The sequence below is a fragment of the Nematolebias whitei genome, chromosome 7 (assembly GCF_014905685.2).
Source record: "Nematolebias whitei isolate Nwh7 chromosome 7, NemWhi1, whole genome shotgun sequence".
NCBI lineage: Eukaryota > Metazoa > Chordata > Actinopteri > Cyprinodontiformes > Rivulidae > Nematolebias > Nematolebias whitei.
In genome coordinates, this window is record NC_056504.1 from 32,609,749 (window position 1) to 32,631,185 (window position 21,437).

General features: G+C 39.2%; 2 protein-coding genes across 3 annotated transcripts in view; one reads left to right on the forward strand and one right to left on the reverse strand.

Annotated features, from left to right (window-relative positions):
- vgll4b (vestigial-like family member 4b) overlaps positions 1-6,334 on the forward strand; it is a 36,179-nt gene extending 29,845 nt beyond the window's left edge. For both annotated transcript variants that reach the window (XM_037678777.1, XM_037678776.1), the window contains exons 3-5: positions 4,411-4,669; positions 4,932-5,049; positions 5,334-6,334. In XM_037678777.1, coding sequence (XP_037534705.1) covers positions 4,411-4,669; positions 4,932-5,049; positions 5,334-5,590 — 634 coding nt within the window. In that variant the 3' untranslated portion in view covers positions 5,591-6,334. The remainder of the gene's footprint in view (positions 1-4,410; positions 4,670-4,931; positions 5,050-5,333) is intronic.
- Positions 6,335-10,775: 4,441 nt separating this feature from the next.
- atg7 (ATG7 autophagy related 7 homolog (S. cerevisiae)) overlaps positions 10,776-21,437 on the reverse strand; it is a 93,755-nt gene continuing 83,093 nt past the window's right edge. The window contains exon 18 of the mRNA XM_037679403.1: positions 10,776-10,941. Coding sequence (XP_037535331.1) covers positions 10,909-10,941 — 33 coding nt within the window. The 3' untranslated portion in view covers positions 10,776-10,908. The remainder of the gene's footprint in view (positions 10,942-21,437) is intronic.

Sequence of the window (21,437 nt, forward strand, 5' to 3'; positions counted from 1 at the left end):
GTGTGTGTGTGTGTGTGTGTGTGTGTGTGTGTGTGTGTGTGTGTGTGCACACGCGCATGGCTGGGGAAGTCATTGTTATGCTCTTGTTTTACATGAGACTATTTATGTATTTGGCAAGTGAAGGAAGGCAGGAAGAATTAGTTTGTATTTTTTCTTTCCTTTTTCAAATGTGTATATTCACATTTTATTCTCTCTCCTTATAGTTGTCTCCACATACAGCCTGTCCCAGCTCTGATTCATTTTTAATATTTCTCTGTCACTTAGCAGGAAATACTGCACTTAGAAGTATTTTTGCTCGAATCAGAGACTTACTATCAACTTAGTCGAGATTTGTGCAAGTTTTGTTTGCTTTATACAGTATGTACCAGTAATATATGATGCTTTATTTAATTTTTTTCTATTAAGTCTGTGGAAGGTATCTGCTATGAAACGGCTATTAAATCCCATTATCATCAGCAAAAACTATGTTGAAGTGTTTGTATATTTTATATACAAAGTTTTGTTGTGAGAATATACATCATCATGTTTTTATTTTTTTACATTTTTTTAAGCTTTAACTCTTTCCAGATGTTTCCTGTCTGTATCTTTTCCCCTCTCTTTCTTCTTCCTCTTTTTGAATTTATTTAGTAGGCTGTGAACCTGTGCCCAGCCAAATATTTGCAACGTGGATTTTTCTCAAGACCTTAAAGCCCATTTGAGTTTTTTTTACTTTTATAGCTTGTGTGCATTTGCCACAGAATAGTGTAGCTGTCTCACCAAAGTCACATGCCCTAGACTCTAATGTCCAAATGTGTAAATTTTTATTTGATTTATTTTATATTTATTATTTTTCATTGTTGACACTAGAGTGACTTTGACCTTTTCAGGTCACTCAAACACATGCTCACAATCTTAAACTAGAGGTTAACTTAAACACTGGGTGTTGTTTGACTGGTTTCTCCAAAAGCTATACTTAGTGACAGATCTGAGTAGTTTAATATTGTTCATGATATTTTACTGTATCATTTATCCATTGAGGGTTTTGACTCACTGGGTTTTAAATTAAGGGATCATGAAGTACATCCCCACCACACTGACTACCACTAATGTCAGGCTGCAAAAAACCAAGACTTTGTAAAGCAAAATCAAATAAAAATTAAATGGATATCTGCTTTTTGTTTCATTATGCTGGAAAGTTGATATTGAGTCACTGTCATACAGTTTTTGTAGGAAGTATTGCCGCTACATATTTTCTTGCCATAACTTAGAGCTCTGCTCTCAAAATGCCTAAAGAAAAGCTCACTGTAATGTGAAAACCGTTTATCTCGCATAGACAGTGTTGTAGCTGAACTGTGTGGCTTTGCCATAAAATAAGATACAAAACCGTGTTCCTAACCACATCCTCCTCGTTTTTTTAATGCTGTTGTCTCGTGATGGCCACAGTGAAGACCTGTCTTCTTGTTCTCTAACTTTCAAAGGTCATTTCTCTCTGTCCTTTCTACATCTTTTATCCTCCTTTCTAGCCATCTTCCTACTCAGTTTACCATCCTTTGTCACATTTCATGTGTAGTCCTAGCTTTTTTGCCCTTTACATCCTCTTTCTCTGTCCCCATCTGTGGCCTTAATGTTAATTGAGAGGTGAGTAATGGAGACAAAGACACTGGATCAGTTTTCAAAGCCTGAACTGTGACATGAAATGTGGTTTAGTGAGTAATCAGGGGAGAGGGTGGTTGATCTGACAGCTACACCATTCATTCAACAGATTTGTTGATGCTCTTCATTGGCTTCTGTGACAACCCCCCCATCCCCACTCCACTTTTTGTATTAGGATTGACACATCAGCTTTTTGGCATTAATGAAAGTTTGGAACTACCACAGCTATAGTTGCTAGGGAAAGAGGAAGCATCACCATGTCCCTTTAAATGTTAGAAACGAAGAAAAAGAAGCACAAAAGAAACTACCAACCTTGCTTTTTCAAAAGCTGAAGGTCTGGACCATTTGCATGCAGTTCCAATCTTCCCACTTCTTCCTTTCTCCCATTTTGTGTTGTGTGTTATTTGTGGAGAATGGTGCTGTGAAATCCAGATGCTTGACCCAGCAGTCAGGTTGCCTGGTCACGTGGATCTACAACTGTTTGAGCTGGCTCTTTTGCATCCTAACAAACCTTTAAAGGGTTTCTGCTGCCTTCTCCCTACTGAGACTGCTGTGTGTTCACAATTACACCCCTCTGTTGAGGAAATGCCACTACAAATGGAAGTTGTATTCTACTCCAATTATCTTAAAATTATTATTTAAATTTAAAAGTTGTTCTCCAACTGAGTCCCCATTGTATGTCCATATTATATGTAAAGGAGTAAGTGAGTAAGTGCTAGGTGTTGTCATCATTGTATGTTCCCATACAATGGTGAAATTAGTTCTCTGCATTTAACCCACTGCACCTGGGATACACCCAGGTGGAGCAGTGGGCAGCTATGTAGGCACCCGGGGGGCAGTTAGGGATTGGGTGTCTTACTCAGAGACACCATGGCCTGTGGGAATGGCTGGGGATCTAACCTGGGACTTTTAGGTCCCAGGTTGGCTGCCCTGCCTCTACCCCATTTCAGCCCCTGAAAAGAGGATGCTGGTGTGTGTATTCTAATCTATGAGCAGGTAAGTATGTACATGTGGTTGTAGAGTTGGAGAGAATAGTAAAGGTAGAAGTGAGTACTGTAAGAGTTGCTCCCTGAAGTTGGGCCTCATTCTGTTGGAAGGGAGGGAGCAGCAGAATCACAGAAACAAAGAGCACGTATGACGCACTCGCTGAAGTAATCACTATGTGTTAAACTACAAGCAAGCTTGCACAGTATCAGGCTTAAACTCTGTGTATCAAACACATCAAGTCTTTATCACAAGAGCTGGAAGTTCGCCACAATCAGTGTCGTAAACTCGTATCATTTATCTCTGCTTTTTTAATGATTATGGTTTGGAGAGAACTGCATCATGGGGGTAAAATATTTCTCCTTAACATACATTTACTGTATATACTGCATGCATAGGTGTGACCAGCCTGGCTTTATCACTCAGGTCATGGTTGTGTGAGTCGTCCAAAGGAGGAAAAAAATAAATACGGTAAATATGGAAAGAAAGAAAAACTTGAGATGAATGTAAACAGTAAGTTAACAGATTTAATCAAGTGTTGACAATAAATTCTGCTTGCTTTAGCTCTGCAGGACTTTGTAAGTTTTCATTTGACAGCAGCAAGTTCAGCTAACTGTAGCCTTGCCAGAGAGATAATGTAGATTTTCTGTACTGAGGAAACTAATTTAAAGTTCTGGACTTAGTGCCCATCAGTCCCCATATGCATCAATAAGTCTGGAATTCATCCATGATGGGTACATTAAAGGGCCCTGCATACTCCATCCGAAGCAGTAAAGTCGTCTGTCGTTGATGAAGTTGCGTGATGAAAATTGCGTCACTTTGTTCGTAGAGTAGCTTCGCCCACTTCTTCTCGACACAAGGCCCGGGCCGAACTTTTTCTCACATGCGTCTGCTCCAAGTATTGTGCGATTGATTGGTCAGAAGTTTGTGGACGTGTTTGACAATTCAGAACTGTGCTTGGACATTCAGCTGTATGACTAAACAAACACAGTAAATTAGTCAAATGGCCAAAAACTCCTGAATGGAGATCATGCAGACATTCGAAGGAGTCTGCTGAAAATTTTGGCGCTTTCTTCATGATAGTTTTGTGACCAAACAGTGGATGCATGGACGGAGCGGAGATTCTGGTGGGAAGAAACCCATGCAGTGAGGTATACTGCCACGGGAGGGGTTTCCCAGGAGCTCTGCATGGTGTCTAGTGGAATATGAAAGGTGTGTGTGAAAACAAACGTCCCACAGCCACATGACCGCATGGCCACTGTTCGGCTTCAGATGGAGTTTGGATCATTTTTTACTCATAAGTAGTATGACATTGAATTCCATTTGTATTGTTCTTTTAATCCACTTTGACATATTTTTCTCAGAAATTATTATTTTTCCCCCTTTTATTATTATAAATTATTATTTTCTCTTGATACCTTAATTCTTACTCCAGTATTCACTCATGAGATTTTCTCCTGGGAAATCCATCCATCCATCCATCCATTATCTTTACCCGCTTATTCCATTTTGGGTCACGGGGGTCACTGGTGCCCATGTCCAGCAATCACTGTGCGAGGGGCGGGGTACACCCTGGACGGGTCGCAAGTCCATCACAGGGCCACATAAAGACAAACGAGACAAACAACCATTCACTCTCTCACTTCCTGGGAAATCAGCTTACCTAATTAACATCTGCTCATTATGCATCTGTATTCAGTGACCAATTATTTTTCTTACCCCAATAATTGGTTTATGTGTACATCACTTTCTAAACAAAACAAATGTTTCATTCTTTGTTTTTATTTTTGCCAGGAAACCCAATGGAGACTATCGCAACTCATCTGTTACCAAGGACCGTAGCCGAAGCCCCAGTGAGCGCATGGTGGTTCCCACTGCTTTGGGAGTTCAAGGCAACCCCCTGTATGGCCTCCCTCACCATCACCTGGCTGCCTTAGCCAGCATGGACCAGCCCCTGGCACTCACCAAAAACAGCATGGTGGACACGGCGCGTGGCAGTGCAGCATCTTTGGTCACAATGCCACATACAGTCAGCCCAATGGAACGACAGCAGGTAAACGGCACATGCTGAGTTTTTTTTCTCTTTCACTGAACACATGCTTTTCTAAATGGGGTGAAACCTCAACTATGGTGGGTCCTCCACAATATATGGTAAATCCTTTTTGTCGTTCCTTGCTGCTTGTCTGCTGAATGATAAGATGTCAGTTTTAACTTGTTAGTGAAAAACATATGAAATCTTAGGAGTCCCTTGTTTTTCTACTCGTCAGTAGTTTTAAGAAAGGCCAAAAAACCCAGAATGTTTCTTTGTGTTTCAGAATCGCCCGTCAGTGATCACATGTGCAGCAGCCAACAATCGTAACTGCAACCTGTCTCAGTGTCCGGTGTCCCACAGTGGCTGCTCCAACCTCACCAATAACTACAGAAGAATCAACAGTGAGTCCACCATTAGTGACAGACACATATTACTAACTTCTGTAGTATTGTTTGAGATTTTCTTTTCAGGATCTGGGTTTAAGGAACAATTCAGGGCCAACTTTTACTGCTAATTTAACATTTGTGATTTTTACAACATTAAATGCTTGTTATTAAATAAAAAAGAAGTAAATGTTTCCAGTGATGTAAAATGGACTAAATTTAAACTAATATAAGGCAATAGATTACCAACAGTTTGCCATTAATCGGAATATGAGGGATAATTTTTCCTTTCTTTCTTCCAGCCAACACAGCCTGTGACCCTGTGATTGAAGAGCATTTCCGTCGCAGCCTTGGAAAAAACTACAAGGAGCCTGAGCCCACCGCCACCAACTCTGTGTCCATCACCGGCTCGGTGGACGACCACTTTGCCAAGGCGTTGGGCGAAACCTGGAACCAGATCAAAAACAAGGGGAGTCCCTCGTCGTCCAGCAGCAGCCCAAACTCTTCTCCAAATAGTCACATGGTCAATCACAACCACTCCCCTTCCATTGTCTCTTGAAGGCAGAGGGATTTTTTTTTCCTGGCTCATCCAATCATCCCAGGCTTCGACATCCATGCCCCTGCCACTTTGGTCTGTCACCAGCATCCCAGAGGGAATGCCTGCCTGCTGGTCTGCTAAAAACAGCCAAAACCTTCAAGCCTGCTCTCTCACTGTGCACTCAGAGGATCAATCAAGCAATAAAGAGATGGCCACATCCCTTCTGTCCTCTGGTACTGCTAAAACAATAATCAGTACCAAATGAGGAGGATTTAAAACTAAATCTGGACTGAAGCATCAGCTCGCTCCTTCCAATCCTTCATCAACCCTGCGTCTGTAGCTTGAAGCTGAACAAGTGTCTGTAGTTATATGTACATACCCGAGGAGAGGAAAGGCAGTGTTTTGATTCTTAATGTTCTTTCTTGTTTCGTTTGTTTTTGTTAACAGTAGTTTTGTGTACCGATTCTTTAACGTCATGCCTGGCTTTTAAACGAAAAGATAAGTGAGAAACACGTCTTGGAAAACAATCACAACCCACCTGACTGTGAAAGAAACCTCAGACACTGATGTTAATCAATGTTCACCTCCAAAGCACCCCATCATTCTCTCAACCTTTGACCAGGAGAAAATAATGTTGATCAGGGTAACTAAAAACAGCTCCCTATGCCATCTGTGACGTCAGCAAGTACCCGGATTTCGGGCAAACAGAACTTTTAAGTACAATACAATACAGTGCTGTAGTCATGGTTTGCAGATTAAAAAAAAGAAAAAAAAACGCAGCAGAAAATATCTAAGAAGCGTTGTTGCCATGAGACTTTCAAAAGTGACGGCCAATATCCTGACGAGCCTAAAATTCAAGTTCATGCCGTTTCCAAAGCCGATTACTCAGGGAGAGAAATGTGACTGTTGATTCAACTCTGTGGCCGAGTTGGCTTTGATCAGACAAATGTAAACAGGAGTACTTGCATCCAAGTGGCAGGATAATACTTTAAAACACTAGGGATCCTACAAATACCATCACAATTCTGGCATCCTCTAACTGGAGTAGTGTAAAAACAAGTTTCAAAGTAGTTTATATCTAAAATTATTTAAAAAAAAGAGACAAGTTAATATTCCTTTCTGTTTCCGAGCCAAATATTGATTGTCATAATAAAATAACTTCAAACTTGTGACATTTTTAAGAACGTTTTCACTTTTGAAAAATTGAGTAAAAGAACCGATCGCTAACAGCTAACACCGGCTAACAAAGAAGCAGCTGGCAAAATCGTTCTTCATCCTGCTGCCGAAAACGTTGAATCAATGGCGAGCATCTTGCACGAACTCTTCTGTCATCTGCTCGAGGCAAAACAGCACTGAAACAGCAGAAACACCCGGTTGCCGGACACCGCTAGTCCCTTGCATTGTAGCCAACACTTGAGCTTTGCATTTCTGTGTCCTTCAATATAATCCAAGTCGATTTTAGCTGCAGGGACGTCGTCGCCGTTTAAGTTGACATGAACAAAAGCATTGGAGGTAACCATCATGCATGCGTGAAGTCTGCCGCGTTGTTTGCCAGACATCTGGGACTTTGGCGATTCCCCACAATTCTTGTGACGTCCTCTCTGATCAACACTTTTAGGATCTCCTCAAACCTGTATTTTTATTGTTGTTGCGACTCTGAACACGGGTGATGTAATTATATTTGGCTAACACCCTGCTATCTTTATTGCCCCTTTCTGTTTACTGTGGTTTGATGAATTTCTTTAAGGTTTTCAAGTTAAATTAATGCTTTTTTACAGATGCACGGTATTGTTTTTAATAGCTGGTATCTATTAGCGTTTTTAGCATTTCAAACTTACTAAGTACTATTAACCTTTTCATTCAGACTTTAGTTGTTTCTTCTCTCGCTGCCAGTAACAGACGTAGACACTATACACTCACTGCTGGGTCAGTTGTACTCGTTGTTGTTTTTGTTATTAATATTATTATTATTATTATTACAGTTTTGTACCATTGTTTTCCATTAATTGTAGTATGATAATAAATATCTTTAGTGGGGCAGCCTCTGGACAGGCTCTGTTAAGTTACGAGAGCTGCCTTTCTCAAAACTATCCCAGCACAATGACTTCTTAGCTTATTTCCCACACAGCAGGGTGATGATTGTGTTGATGTTTATTGGCTTTGGGATTCACAGCTTATCTAAGTTTTTTATATGATGTTGATCCATCAGCGGTACCGGATGCTAAGACCCTCAGTGTGATTGATCAGAGACACCAGTTTAGCACATATTAGTCAGCAAGCTTTTCAACGAAAGCATCTTGGCTTGAGCTGGTGTAACCCATCTGACTCCAGCATTTACTCTCAAAGCCCACCGCATTACTCTGAAGTCTAGCAAGCTAGAATATGTTGGTGTATATAATGTGTTGCTGCCTTAAACTGTCCCTGCAAAAGGAAGAAATTACATTATAAAATTGAAATGGGTTATCTGAAAAGATCAAATTTATATTGTGATGTTGCAACGCTCAGCTTTCACAAGCTGACTTCTTGTGCTCTGACTTAAGTGTCCAGACTTTTTTTTTTTGGGGGGGTGTGTGTATTTCAGTGATTTCCTTTCTGAAGAACCTTGTATTTGTAATTTGTTTTTGTTTTTTTAGAAGAACCTGCACCAAGGTGGTATACATTCCTCCAGTGGGCTTACACAGACAGGCTTCATACGTACACAGCTAAGAACCAGCCAGGCTGCTTGTCCTATAGTTCCCTCCAACTGCTTATGATTTTTAGTTTTTGATCGTTTCATTGAGCTGATTGGCCATACTTTATAATAAACAATCACAAGGGGTGCCATAACATAAAAAAAATGATAGCTTTTTTTTAATTGAGAAAGAGAACTGTGCTCGAGTAGCAGTGTGTCGTTCTGTATTCAAAGTACAGAATCATTTCATGTAACTGAGCTAAAGTTAACAGATGAGTGTTTGCTTTTAGGACGTTTGTAGCAAGTGTGATCCTACAGAATGTTCTCCATGGAAGGTGTTCGCTCTCTAATTATCCACATTCCATCATCAGTTATAACAGATGCGACCAACAAATGTTTCAGAAAGGTTGGCCACACCTGTGGTTTTATGGTGAGAGGAAAAAGAATTAGATCATCCCCAAATTTAAAGTGATGTGGGTGGGTTAGTATTAGCAGGCAGGTTGGGGTGGTGTGGAGGTGGTGATGGGGGGGGGGGGGGGGCTGAGCTTCAGAAGCTGTGCTTTTGTAAGCACAAGCTGTGATTCTCCAGACTTTTACCTGACGAGTCTGTTTAGGGTCTCAGCAGTGCCTGCCCCCTCCCGCAAACCCTTTTGGTTCTGGTTGACACTTGTATTTGGCATCGTACTACAAACCACGAGGAAAAGGGGATGTTTGTCCAGAGGTTTTTATTTTCTATTACCTTTTCGTTATCATTTCACTACCACCCTGTAGGTAGGAAGCGCTCTCTTTGCTTCGGCATGCACTCCCTACACACTGTAGGAAAATCACTTAATAAAAAAAAAACTTTTTTATAATAGGTAAACTATAAGACCATCATTACGCTGTGCGTAAAGAATGTACAGAGAAAACAAATCGTAGGTATTTTTTGAGGAACAATTAATTTGGTAATGATATGTAGCTATTTAATTGTTTTTTTTTCCTGTCCTTATATTGAAATCAGTGTATTTTCTTTTTTGTGAAAAAAGTTGATCTTTTTTTTTTTTTTTTTTGTCAGTAGTGTTCATCTTGTTAGAGTAAAGATTCAAGTGCAGGAACACAGTAAATGTATGAAACCACATTATGCCACAGGTGTGTCGGTGACAATCGCTACTTCCATTGGTCCCCAGTCTTTGTGTTCAATCATGTGACTCCTGACGTTTGAACAAAAGTGTTACTTGAGCAAATTGCAGAACTCCACTGATGAAAACATTTCCACTGAGTAATAACTGTTAGAGGCCAGCTGCAGTAAGAAATATCAATTCTGGGTCTTGTTAAAAATGGGAACTAAATGTTTGTAGTTCAACATGTTCATTAAACTTGCAAATGAGTTTTTGAGATGTCGCCCTAAAATCTGCTGCCACAGTTTTTCTCGTGTAACAGAGTAATTGAGTTGTATATTCAACTGACAAATCAAGAGTTGACTGCACCACACTTTCCAGGTCATATTTGAAGTGGAAGTAGCATGTACTTAGTGGTAGTAATACTCAGAACTGTAAAATAGTCTATCAAGAAACAATTTGTGGCTCTGTGTCTCCTACTTAAAAGGTTTTGGCAGGCCACCTTTTTTGTACGTAAAGTAGCCTTGATGAACAATAAAGTGCTTTTAAACCACTGATTGTGTATGTATTTATTGATTTTTTAAACTTAAAGCTGTTCCCAGTGTTTGAGATTCTAAAGTAGGTTTTTGGAAACATGAAGGATGTGGAATATATCTCAATTCTACAAAAGCTCAGTTTCTGTTCAATGACTTCCAGAATAAATGACAAACAGCACAGAGACTTTATTTCTTGATTCAATACTTAGAGGGGTGCAAGCTTAACAATACGGCAATTGATCGGCGATCAAACAGTTATGATTTTAATTTTAATTATAAGCATTTTGACTCTTAATTCTGAATCTGTTTTTCCAAGAACTCAACCAGTTGTTAAAATGTAGATACAATTCAGAAAAAAAATACAAGTTGGAACACACACAGGACATTGCAAAGTAAAATAAGTGCATAAACGTCTACATGCACTGACAGAAAGCACCCAAGACTAGCTGGTTTGGTTCCAGGATGTCTGCTGTAATTGCACATCATTAAACTGTACAGTAACATTCGTCTGCAGGTTTTCTCTCAGGAATAGTCCTAAAGCTGGTTTTAGTATCAGCTGCACTGTGTATATTTCAGTCTCTAGTAAACAGACAAAAAAGATGGATGGAATTGTTGAGTGGACAGCTGTGTTTCTGTATTTTCTTAGTTTACCTGAAACTTTCCAACTGAATAAGCAGATGTTAATGTCTTGCCAAAAAACAACTTGGCTGAACTGAGTATGTGGGTTGATGAAGGCATCAAAACTGATAATTCAGAGAAGCAATTTTACACAACAAATGTGGATGTTGTTCTGAAGAAAGGAAAAAAAAACTATAGTAGTTACACAGAAGATGTGTTCAATCTTTACAACAGTTTTACACAATTTCATTTATGCAATCAGTTTTCATTACATCACTGCTCAGCTCTGGTTGTCACTTTGTGTCTAAAGTGAGGAAATTAGTTTGTGTAAATATTTCATTAATATGAGGAGATATTAAACATTGTAGACTGCAGAGTGGAGTCCTTGTGGTGCTCACGTTTTACTGCTTCAGGCCTTCAGATGCTGTCATCGTCGCTCATGTCCCAAATCTGATGGGGGGGGGGGGGGGGGGGAGACAAGAGAATCTATAAGGACTGAAATATTTAACATGGCAGTTACTTCAACAAAAATAGTTTATTGACAATGTTACTTAGAGGATGTTAGATTCGTCTTTTTATCCCTCTCACTTGTGGGGTTCCTCAGGGATGCGTTTTGGTGCCACTGCAATTTATTTTGTAAATGTTACAAAAAATCTAAATGTCAATAAAAATACTCATTTTGGTTTGAAAAATCTAAATCTTCCACTTTTTTGTTCTGTTTGTCAGCCAAGTATCTGATTATTCCCCAAATGTGTCTTTATAAAGAAATCAAACATTCTGCCATTGTTGTAAAAAAAAAAAAAACTCCACCAAGAAGGAACGGTCAATTATAAAAATAATTTTTCTTTCAGTTCCTTCAACCTTTGCACAATGTTTTATGTATTGCATGCTTTAAAGCCGTTTTCATTTGCTACAATATACTTAAAAGTACTTTATTTATAGTCAAAAACAACAACCGTGTTATAATATAAACTACAAACAAGTAGTAAGAGGAGTCAAAAGTATGAATACGATCATTTCAGATAAATGTGTAGCTTAGTCCAAACTTAACTGAAGCCATTAAATCAAAAAGTTCAAACTATTGAAATAAACTCATGTATTTTTTTTAATCTAATAAATTATTTTTGAAACTGTAATAAATATGAACGTTAATAAAATATATTTTGACATGTACGAGAACAAGATGCACAACAGCCTTGGAAAAAAAAAAAACCTGCCAACTCCTACAAACAGGTTTCCCATCAGACAGCCACACACACACACACGCACACACACGCACACACGCACACAGAGCAAACAACCTCCTTCGCAATAGTGTGTCAGTAAACAAAAGTGTCCTTCTCATGGCAGCAGATTCTTCACATTCCCCCACTGTACAACGTAATTCACATACCTCTAACACTGTCTGGAATGTTACACACACAGCTCGGAGTGCACACACATTTCTTTCTCACACATATATGCTGCATTCCTCAGCTCCACAAGTCAAAGAGCTGAAACACAACGTTCCCTCCGCACAGCAACACAAACCTGTCGTGTTCCGCAAGTTTTAAGAAAATCAGCAACATTTTGATCCAAAGCGTTTTGACATTCAAGGATGGCATGTACAGCTATCAGAACAAACTGAAACTGTATTCACCTTGTTTCATTTTAATCATTTTAAGCTGTTAAATTGGATAACAATGCATTTAATACAACAACATTAAAAGATAAAAGCACCGAATGTTCATACATGGACCAGACTCAATAATATGTGATGGCTATTTTTGTCAACTGCTAGTTGTAAATTCACCTCTAAACCAAAAAAAGATGGTTACTAACGCTTAAAAATTGACAAATAAGACTTTACAGTGTTACAAACTGCAAAACAGAGTTACACAAGTCAGTCAGTCATTTTTGTGAAGGTCAGGTGTAAAAATAGAAAACGGAGTACGCACACAAGTGCTTCACTGCCAGGAATGTAAGAACAAAAAGTCTCCGTGATGGGACAAATTTTGGACAAAATTTCATGACTAGTTTAAGTAAAAGTGTACTTGGGAAATATAATTATTGAATTCAGTCAATCATTTCAATTGTTCATACTACGTGGACATGAATAAACCTACATCTCATCGTTACATCAGGAGTTTTCTCGACGTCTTGCAAAACCCACTGCTGACATGCTGATGCAACTATCTGGGAGCAACTTTGTGCTTCTATTCTACAACCCACTCCCCAGTTTGGGCTTGTTTTGATTGTTTCAGTCACGAGATCTGGCAACAGCAGCTCGAGCAGGCAGTCTGTGCCAGGAGGGAGGAACCGGAGGAACAGGACTTGTTTTGTGTTTTAAAGAATTGGAAAGAGCTCAGATCAGACTAAGTTACTGTCACTCAATAATCTGTATCTATAACATTAAAACTGGAATAGAAATGATTAAACTTTACAGCCTAAATTATAAAGCTCTCAAGTCCTTGTACTGATAATTACACTAACTAGTAAATAAACGTATTGAACACAAAACTTTAAAATCGGACATAAGAAAACTTGTTTCCTTAAAGCACGAAAAATAATGTAGTTATTTTCTGCCAACGTTTTTATCTAAGTACAGCATCCTCACAGAAGGTCTTAATGAGAAAAATCCTGATAATTCTCTCAACTTCACTGCCTTAATGTGATTTTTCTAAGTGGGTTTTGCAACATGTCAATTAAAATGACCCACTCTCCAAAGAGATTTGTACTGGAGTGGAGATGGGTGGACGAGTTGACAGCCTGCTTTCAGAGTACATTTTAAACCGTGCACTTAGCGAGAAAAACGTGCATCGTTTTAATATTTCTTTCAGTAAGTTTATTGTTTTAGCTCTACTTTTACATTTAGTCTGTGTATTTGGGACTTATGTAACGCTAACTTTTCCAAAAAAATTTACCAAAACGTAGGTGACTCTGATCAATTGTGCACTTTGCTTTTTGATTAAAGATTAGCTTCCTTGTATTTTATTCGTTGGATGTCAGAATTTGATTTAAAATGATTACTGCTCGGTTCTTTTTATTTTCTATCCTGACTCAAGCAAACAGTAGCGCTCAGTAAGAACTAAGAGCGCTCGCTGAACTCAAAGCCAGTAAGGAGCTGGAGAAGTTGTCCAACCTGTCCCACAGCCTGCCGCCTACAGGCCGCATCAACAGGCTTTCTCCGACTGAAGTTTCAGGACAGTGTGAAGACTCAGAAACAGATTCGTATCAAAGCCGGACGTTCTGTGTTTCTGCTCCACTGCAGCTGGGGAGCAGTCATCAGAAGGACACCGAGCAAAGAGCTCTTTGAAAGCCAGCGACACAGGAGCCCCTCTCTGGACCACTGCCATGCCACACTGACAGTGTGTGCGTGCGCGTGTGTGTGTAGTCTTTTGTGCAAAATGGAAAGGGGGTTGCAGGGAGTGAGCGTTTAGAATCAGGGGAGGTGGGTTGGAGGGGGGGGGGGATTATGTAACATGAATAGCTTGAACAAACTGAAGCCAGCAGCTTTACAACACGCTGTTAAGCACTGTAGAATAGTTGGGATGTTTCTCAACCTGTTGCCTCCGCTGCTGCAACGCATAAGCAGATTTCTGTAAAGCCAAACCCAGTTCTGAGCCGTTGGGCCAGATTTACGAAGCTCTCTCATTCCAACATTAGAAATAATGTGGATCTGAACACAAAACTGTGAAAGGCCAAACACCAAAATGGAAGAAATAGTTTTATTTTTTTCAAGAGATGAGTATTGAAATTATTTGAAAATGTACTTCTCTTATATCCTTTGATGTTTATAGGTTTACTTAAATTAAGTCCATCTCTAATGCCCCATTTGCACTGCTCCTAATCAGCCCCAACTCAGCTCAGCCTGGATTTGCACCTGCACTTTAGGACCGACTCTGGAGGCGAGTCCAGAATCCAAGTCCTGCTAATGAGAGTTCTGCCATGAGTTCAACTCAAAGCAGTCTGCTCCTCGGATAAATAATATTAAATTATTATTTTTATAAATGAATGTTTCTGTTAACTTATTTTATATATGAATATTTCCGTTCAGTGCCCTGAGACAACTTCTGTTGTGACTTGGCGCTACATAAACTGAATTAAAGCTGATGAACCAGATTCTACAAAAACATCTATATTTAAACGTAAAAAAGTTAAGTCTGGTCCTCTGGACATTCAAAAAACAAAACAACAACAACAAAAAAGTAGAAACGTTTCATCTTTCATCCGAAATACTTCTTCAGTCTGTATTCATGAGCTGAATACAGCTCCACAGACTGAAGAAGTCTTTCGGATGAAAGAAGAAACGTTTCTACATTTTTTTTGTTTGTTTTGCTTTTTGAATGTTCAGAGGACCAGACTTAACTTTTTTAGATTTTTCTACCTGGATTATTGAGCATGCACATGGACTAAGAAGTGATTTAAAGATGAAAATGTACCAATGGGAGAGTCTGCGTGAAGTTAATGATGACCAGTTAACCAGTGAATACAGGGTGCAGTGGTGGGTACGGTAGTTACAGCCAGTTATGACTCAGCGCACCATGATAGACAACATCCACGTATCCAGGATACATGTACAATGTACACTGTATTATCAGAACATGGACTCAGTAACACTAGAATACTAGTCCAATAATTCTCAGTCGGATCATCTGTACAGCTTCTTTCTTATGGAAACGTTTGGCCCTCTATCCAGAGAGCTTCATCAGTCAGAGGACTCCTCTGATTGATGAAGCTCTCCAGATAGAGGGCGAAACGTCTTTATAAAAATAAACTGTCCAGATGACCCGACTGAGAATTATTGGATTTGGTACCTGGATGATTGAGCATGAACTTTGTTGACTAGAATACTAGCAATTAGCATGCACACATTAAAATTCCAGAGATCATATTTTAATCAGTGGATCAGTATTTAAATTCCCTGAGTTCTCCCTGATTCTTTGTTTTTCTTTGTTCTTCCATGTTTTCCCCATATAGAAAATTTGAAAGTCATGTTTCAGGTTTTCCATGATCTCCAGAGTTGCTGGGAACCCTTTACTAGCTCAACTACAAGTTTAGCATCGATATTGGACATAGATGTAGTAATTCAACCTTTAATCCTAATAAATTATGGTTAATCTTTGAAAAATGTCTTCAGCATCCTTTGCCTGGTGAATGTTTCAAGGTCAAGGGTTCTTTATTGTCATTTGCATCGCATGTGGTACATGAGGTGGAACGAAATTGCGTACTCAAGGACCCAGTTACACCCCAAAATAGCAAAAAATATAAAGTATAAAAAAAACAGTAAGGATCTAAGATATACACTAAACACTAATAATATAAAATAATACTGTATATTAAACAGCAGCCTGAACATGAGCCTGTAGTGAGCAGATGGGTATGAATACAGCAGCTTAAAGGCAAGAGATCAGCAGCATGGATACTTCCAGGTATTACTGCTAGTAATGACAGAATCAGAGATTGCATTGGCCCCATTTCAAGATCTGATGTGGACTAGGTGTTCTAACTTTAAACATTTAACATTCGAGTACTTTGCTAATATCATAACTTGACATTTCTGTACTAACAAGCTGGAACCAAAATAAACACACCATAACAGGGACGTAAAAATGGATTAGGCCAAACTATGAATTGGTCTTATCACCTTTAGAGCTTGAGCTGTTGTTGCTTCAAACATCAACGACAAACAATAGCTGTAGGTTTCATAATTTCCAGCAGTAAGCTGAATGTAATCATTGTGGGAAAGTGTTTGTAATCAGTTGGGCTCCGGCTGATGTGACATGTATAATCCAGGCTCGATGCTGAAACGAGGCTGGGATCTGATCAGATAGAGGAGGTTTTAGCTGGAAGCTGAGTTTGGTTGAATCGCATCCAACCCTCTGCTGCTGCTGATTACTGCGCCCCCACAAACACAACATTAAGCCTCAGCATGAGGGGTTTTCAGCAACGTTTACCGCTCCGCAGGAAGGGGTAATAACTTTTTAAAAATGTAACCCTGAATTCCTCGTCTTTGCTTGTTTTGAGTCATTTAGAGAAAACTTCACATCCCTGTGATTTCACTGCCATAGCTGCGTTCAGGCAGATGACTCATGTTTTAAAACACCGAGCCTTCACACAGGACAGGAGTACACCCTAAGTGCGGGTGGCCCCAGTGGGAATCCAACCTCTAAAGCCATTCAAGCAGGCAGCGCTACACAACCACTGATAGACTGGGCTATTAAAAGCACATCTGCTTTACATATTAGAACTGACACCAAAGCACAAAGAGCAGAGTCAAGCTTTCATCATGGAGACTGGCTCCATCTGATATGCAATTACTGGACCACACAGAGTGATGTGGTTCAGGGCTGCCGGGCGCAACCGTGACTGAATGAAAAAATATATATAAGAGCAGAAATCCAGTCTAGCTACATTTATGTTTCTTCTTGTGATTGTGTTTCTGTTATTACTGAGCTAAATACAGCAGCTAATCTGTGTCATTACACAGAGCGTAGCTCCTCATAAAAGAGATGATGCCAACCAAAGACCTTCACACGCATGTTCATGTTCGGTGGAGGATGGTGCTTCATCATTTAGACAGAGAAGATATCTGTACAGCTAAGGAGTCTTGAATAACTGCTGTGCACTTGTTTCTGTTCCCACGTCCATGTGTGGCTCAGTTTTCTCTTTATTTTTTATTTGTTTTGGGTTTTATTTGTGCTTTTGTACTGGGAATGGATATTTTTGTATTTTATTTTTATCTACAACCCATCTTTCATACAAGTTGTGTATTGTTCCAAAGATTAAAACATTTAAAAAATGTAGCAGAAGTCTGGACAAGAATAGATTTTCAATCATAGTCTATCTGGGACCCTTCAGACTTCAATCTGGAGTTGGGTTTTTTTTTCTCTTGTGGGTTCATGTCAAATAAATTCAATAGTTTCTGTGACAACGAATCACTTGATCACACACATTTTACTCCTAAAATATCTGCAAAAACAAATCTTCGCGTCTTGTCTTTGTGTTAAAAAACACAGTCCAACATTTTATTTGCATTTATATTCTTTAAATCTCCAGTTGCCTGACTTTGTAGCTTAATGAAGATGTATGATGTCAGTGTTGCCAGATAGAGTCGAGGTTTTTCAGCCCAAAAATCTGTTAAAAACCACCATATCAGACACAAATCTGCCCAATCAATATATTGTTACAGTATATTTACTGTTTAAACATGAACGCACATCAGTACAAGCCAAGGTAATTTAACAATATGTGGAAAAATGCAACAATCCAACAAAAATCTTCCCAGAGTTCCCAGCAAAATCAGAATGAAAACAGCCCAATTGGCAATGAACTGCCCAACCTGGCCACACTGCATGATGTGTGTAAACTGCCATCACCTTTACAGTATTTAGGTCCAACCCATCCACGTCTTAATGTTGCTGTATTTTAAAACAAATGAAGACCAAAACCAGTGGATTTTTGAATCAGTCTATTCTTAAAGGGACAGCTACACAAGCATTACTAATATATTTAAAAACTGCACAATCAATGAACCACTTTTCATTCTTATATTCAAGTTAAAGCTCAAACATCAACAAAGGCCAGATCGAAACTTAAAGACTGCCAAACAAATGTTTATTATCCCCTAACTGATAATTTACATTTAGATATGTAATTTATTATTCATATAAGTAAAGGGTGTTGGTGGGAGGGGAGCTCACCCTTTTATTGCTGACACCCTCCCCCCCCAAAAAGGGCAATTTTCCCATCCATGAGAAAGAAAACCCACAAAGCAGCTTTCACAACCGTAGAAGGATGAACCCTTGTGAGAGTCAATAAATGACGAAGGGCCGAACTGTTTTCATCTTTCTGATTATTCATGTTTAAAACTGAAATAACTCCCACCACTTTCTTTTTTCGTCTCTCCCCTGCTTTCTGTTGCCATCCTCTGCACTCGCTAACCACGTTGCAATCATTGAAATGCTCACAATACTAAGAAAATACATCTAAAATTACCAACGACGACAACAATGGCAACTGTGTGTGTGCTGACCTCATAATGCTAAGATAGCACCCGTGTCCCGCTCTCACAATGACAGCCCACACATAAACCTCATATCCTGACACAAACAAACGATCTGAGGCTTTTGGCTGGTGGATGTAAATAAATAATGCAGTTTAGGGTGTAGGCTCTCTGAAGATTCAGTTTCTGGCACAGAGGAGTGGTCTGCGGTTAAACAGCAGCTCTTTGAAGTGAATGAGCTGACATGATGAGGTCTACCATCACCTGAGGTGCTTCTGAAAAACAACTTTTATCTGCTTTATTCGGAAATGGAGCTTTCAATTAGAAAAAAAAAAAATCAACAAGAAGACATTCTATACTTTAGGTGTTTGCAGTACTGAACTAAACTGATTATAGATGCATGCAAACTGTTAAAAGTCTCTTAATGTGCTATATATAGCTTTACGTGTGCTAGTATGTGTAAATGTAAAGAGATGAAGATGAAACATATCACTGGCACGAGTTTATGTGAATTCCGCACCTGTTTAAGGTATTGACTGGTTGTAAGATGATGTTTTCAACATAAAAACATATATTTCAGTTTAATGTCTGCTTGATTTAAAAAGAACTGGGTGATAAAGCAGGACAGAGTGTGTTCTTGTTCATCAGCGTTGTCTGTAATTGAAGTAATTCAGTAAACAGACGTTTTGCTGTAGTTCGACAACTAGGCTCTATCATCTGTAACACGAACACGAGCATGAATTCTGCCGTTATTACTGTTGTTACGACTCACAGACGGCACGGTGGCACAGTTAGTAGAGCTGTTGCCTCTCAGCGAGCAGGTCGCTGGATCGAATCCCAGTCAGGGGCCTTTCTGGGTGGAGTTTGCATGTTCTCTCCGTGCATGCGTGGGTTTTCTTCGGGTACTCCGGTTTCCTCCCACAGACCAAAAACATGCATGTTAGGCTGATTGGTAACTCTAAATTGTCCCTAGGTGAGAGTGGGAAAGTGAATGGTTGTTTGTCTCTATGTGTCCCTGTGATGGACTGGAGACGTGTCCAGGGTGTCCTCCACCTCTCCCACAGTGACTGCTGGATATGGGCACCAGTGATCCCCGCTACCCGAAAAGGAAGAAGCTAAAAATTAGGGTTAAAGATAATGGATGGACAGATGGAATTATATGCACATGAAACTGTGATGATAACTGATGTAAAATAAAATGTGCTTAAAACCAACTGGGCAAAACCAAAAGCAAACCCTTGAAACCCATTAACAATGTGAAAAACCCTTTTTGTATTTTCTTATTCTGTGGGAGGACTTGACAGCTAAGGTTTTCTGTTTATTCAAAGGTAGAAATCTTGGAGGATCACACGCTCCAGAAAGCAGTGTAGGAAATGAGATGCACATGACCACACCGCAGAACCAGATGCTATAAGACAGAACAAAGAGACTCAGATTGCAGCACACAGGAACAGAGTGACTGTGTCATCTGGCTTCTCTGGGAAGAATCACATCATTTTCATAAATATTTACAAAGCAAACCATTTGCTGATACTTTATGGATTAAAAAAATAACAGTCAAGTGAAGATTTGAAACCACAGTAATGAAAAAGTAGAGCCTCATTTTGATAAAGCAAACCGTTAAGACCGTTAAGCATGTAAATGGTGTTGTATGTGGCCTAGGAGGCAATAGCTTTAATATTTTAGTAATATTATAAGATAAACCCTTGTTGCAAACACCATGCTGTATTTCAGGGAAGCCAAACTGGAAAGATGTTGGCTTCTGTGTAGTGAACCAGATGACCTCAAATATACCAGATGGACAGAGACTGTTATTTTCATTGATCTGAATAAGTCTGAACCATCTGATGAAATTTCTTTCTTGAATTAATCAAGCAGAAAAGACAATCCTCTATAATCATTACTGTCTTACAAATGTTTTGATAATCAAATTGTGTTAGTTCACTCAATGCTTTACAGGTTGAAAAGAACTACTAATTTTTATTTTACATAAACAGTAAGTAATGATTTTTGTTCCTCATTCAGAGAAGAAATCACCTGAATATGCCTTTCTTGATTTTCTGTCTGAAATGAGCAAGCTGTCGTAAGTATGTTAAAGGTTGGTTTTCGGTCAACTAAAATGTTTACCGAGAAAAATGTCATGTTTTACTATTTGAAAAGATTACAAAGTGTGAGACTCCACGAAGTCTGCTGTTGCTGCAATAATCTTTTCTGTATGTTGTAAACAATCCTTGACTTATGATAACATCTTACGTCACAAATCCACTCCTCTTTCTGGTCCTTCCACGAATCAGAAAGCTCTAAATTGAACAGGAAGTCGACCCAAATAAAATGTGGCAACTTCTCAGTTCATAGAGAAGAGAATGAGAGTTCTGAGAGATGTTGGAATGAGAGCTGACAACAGGTCCGATAGTCCAACAGAATGAGAGTTCTGAGAGATGCAGCCGGTTATGAAGAGTTTGGAGTTATGAAGAACCAGGGACGTTTGGGATTATACTTCTGTTTGAACTAACCACGCACGACTCTCCGAGGATTTCTAGCTGTTCTGAACGGAGGCGCTGAAACAGTCTGAAGGACTCTTACTGAGCTGATCTATCGTCAAACCAGGTAAAGATTTCCTCTTCGACTCAAGTGTACCGTGGACGGGCTGAGGATCTGACGAAGCGTGCAATTTCTGGTTAAACAGATTAAACTTCCCTCACACAGTTCTCTGTAAGATAATCTCCTTTCACTCTAAAACCCACCTCTCTCTCTCATAAATCAGTACAGATATTTTAGAAATATCTTAAGCAAAGTCCTCAAATCACCGCCGAGTGATTTGAAGTTCATTTTCTGTGAAACTGTCTGTTATTATTTTCATATTTTGCCAAATTAATGTAAATGTTTGATGTTAAACTTTGATTCTGAAAATAAATGATTCCATTCATTTGATGGGTCAAAGATAAATAACGTCTCTCGTTAC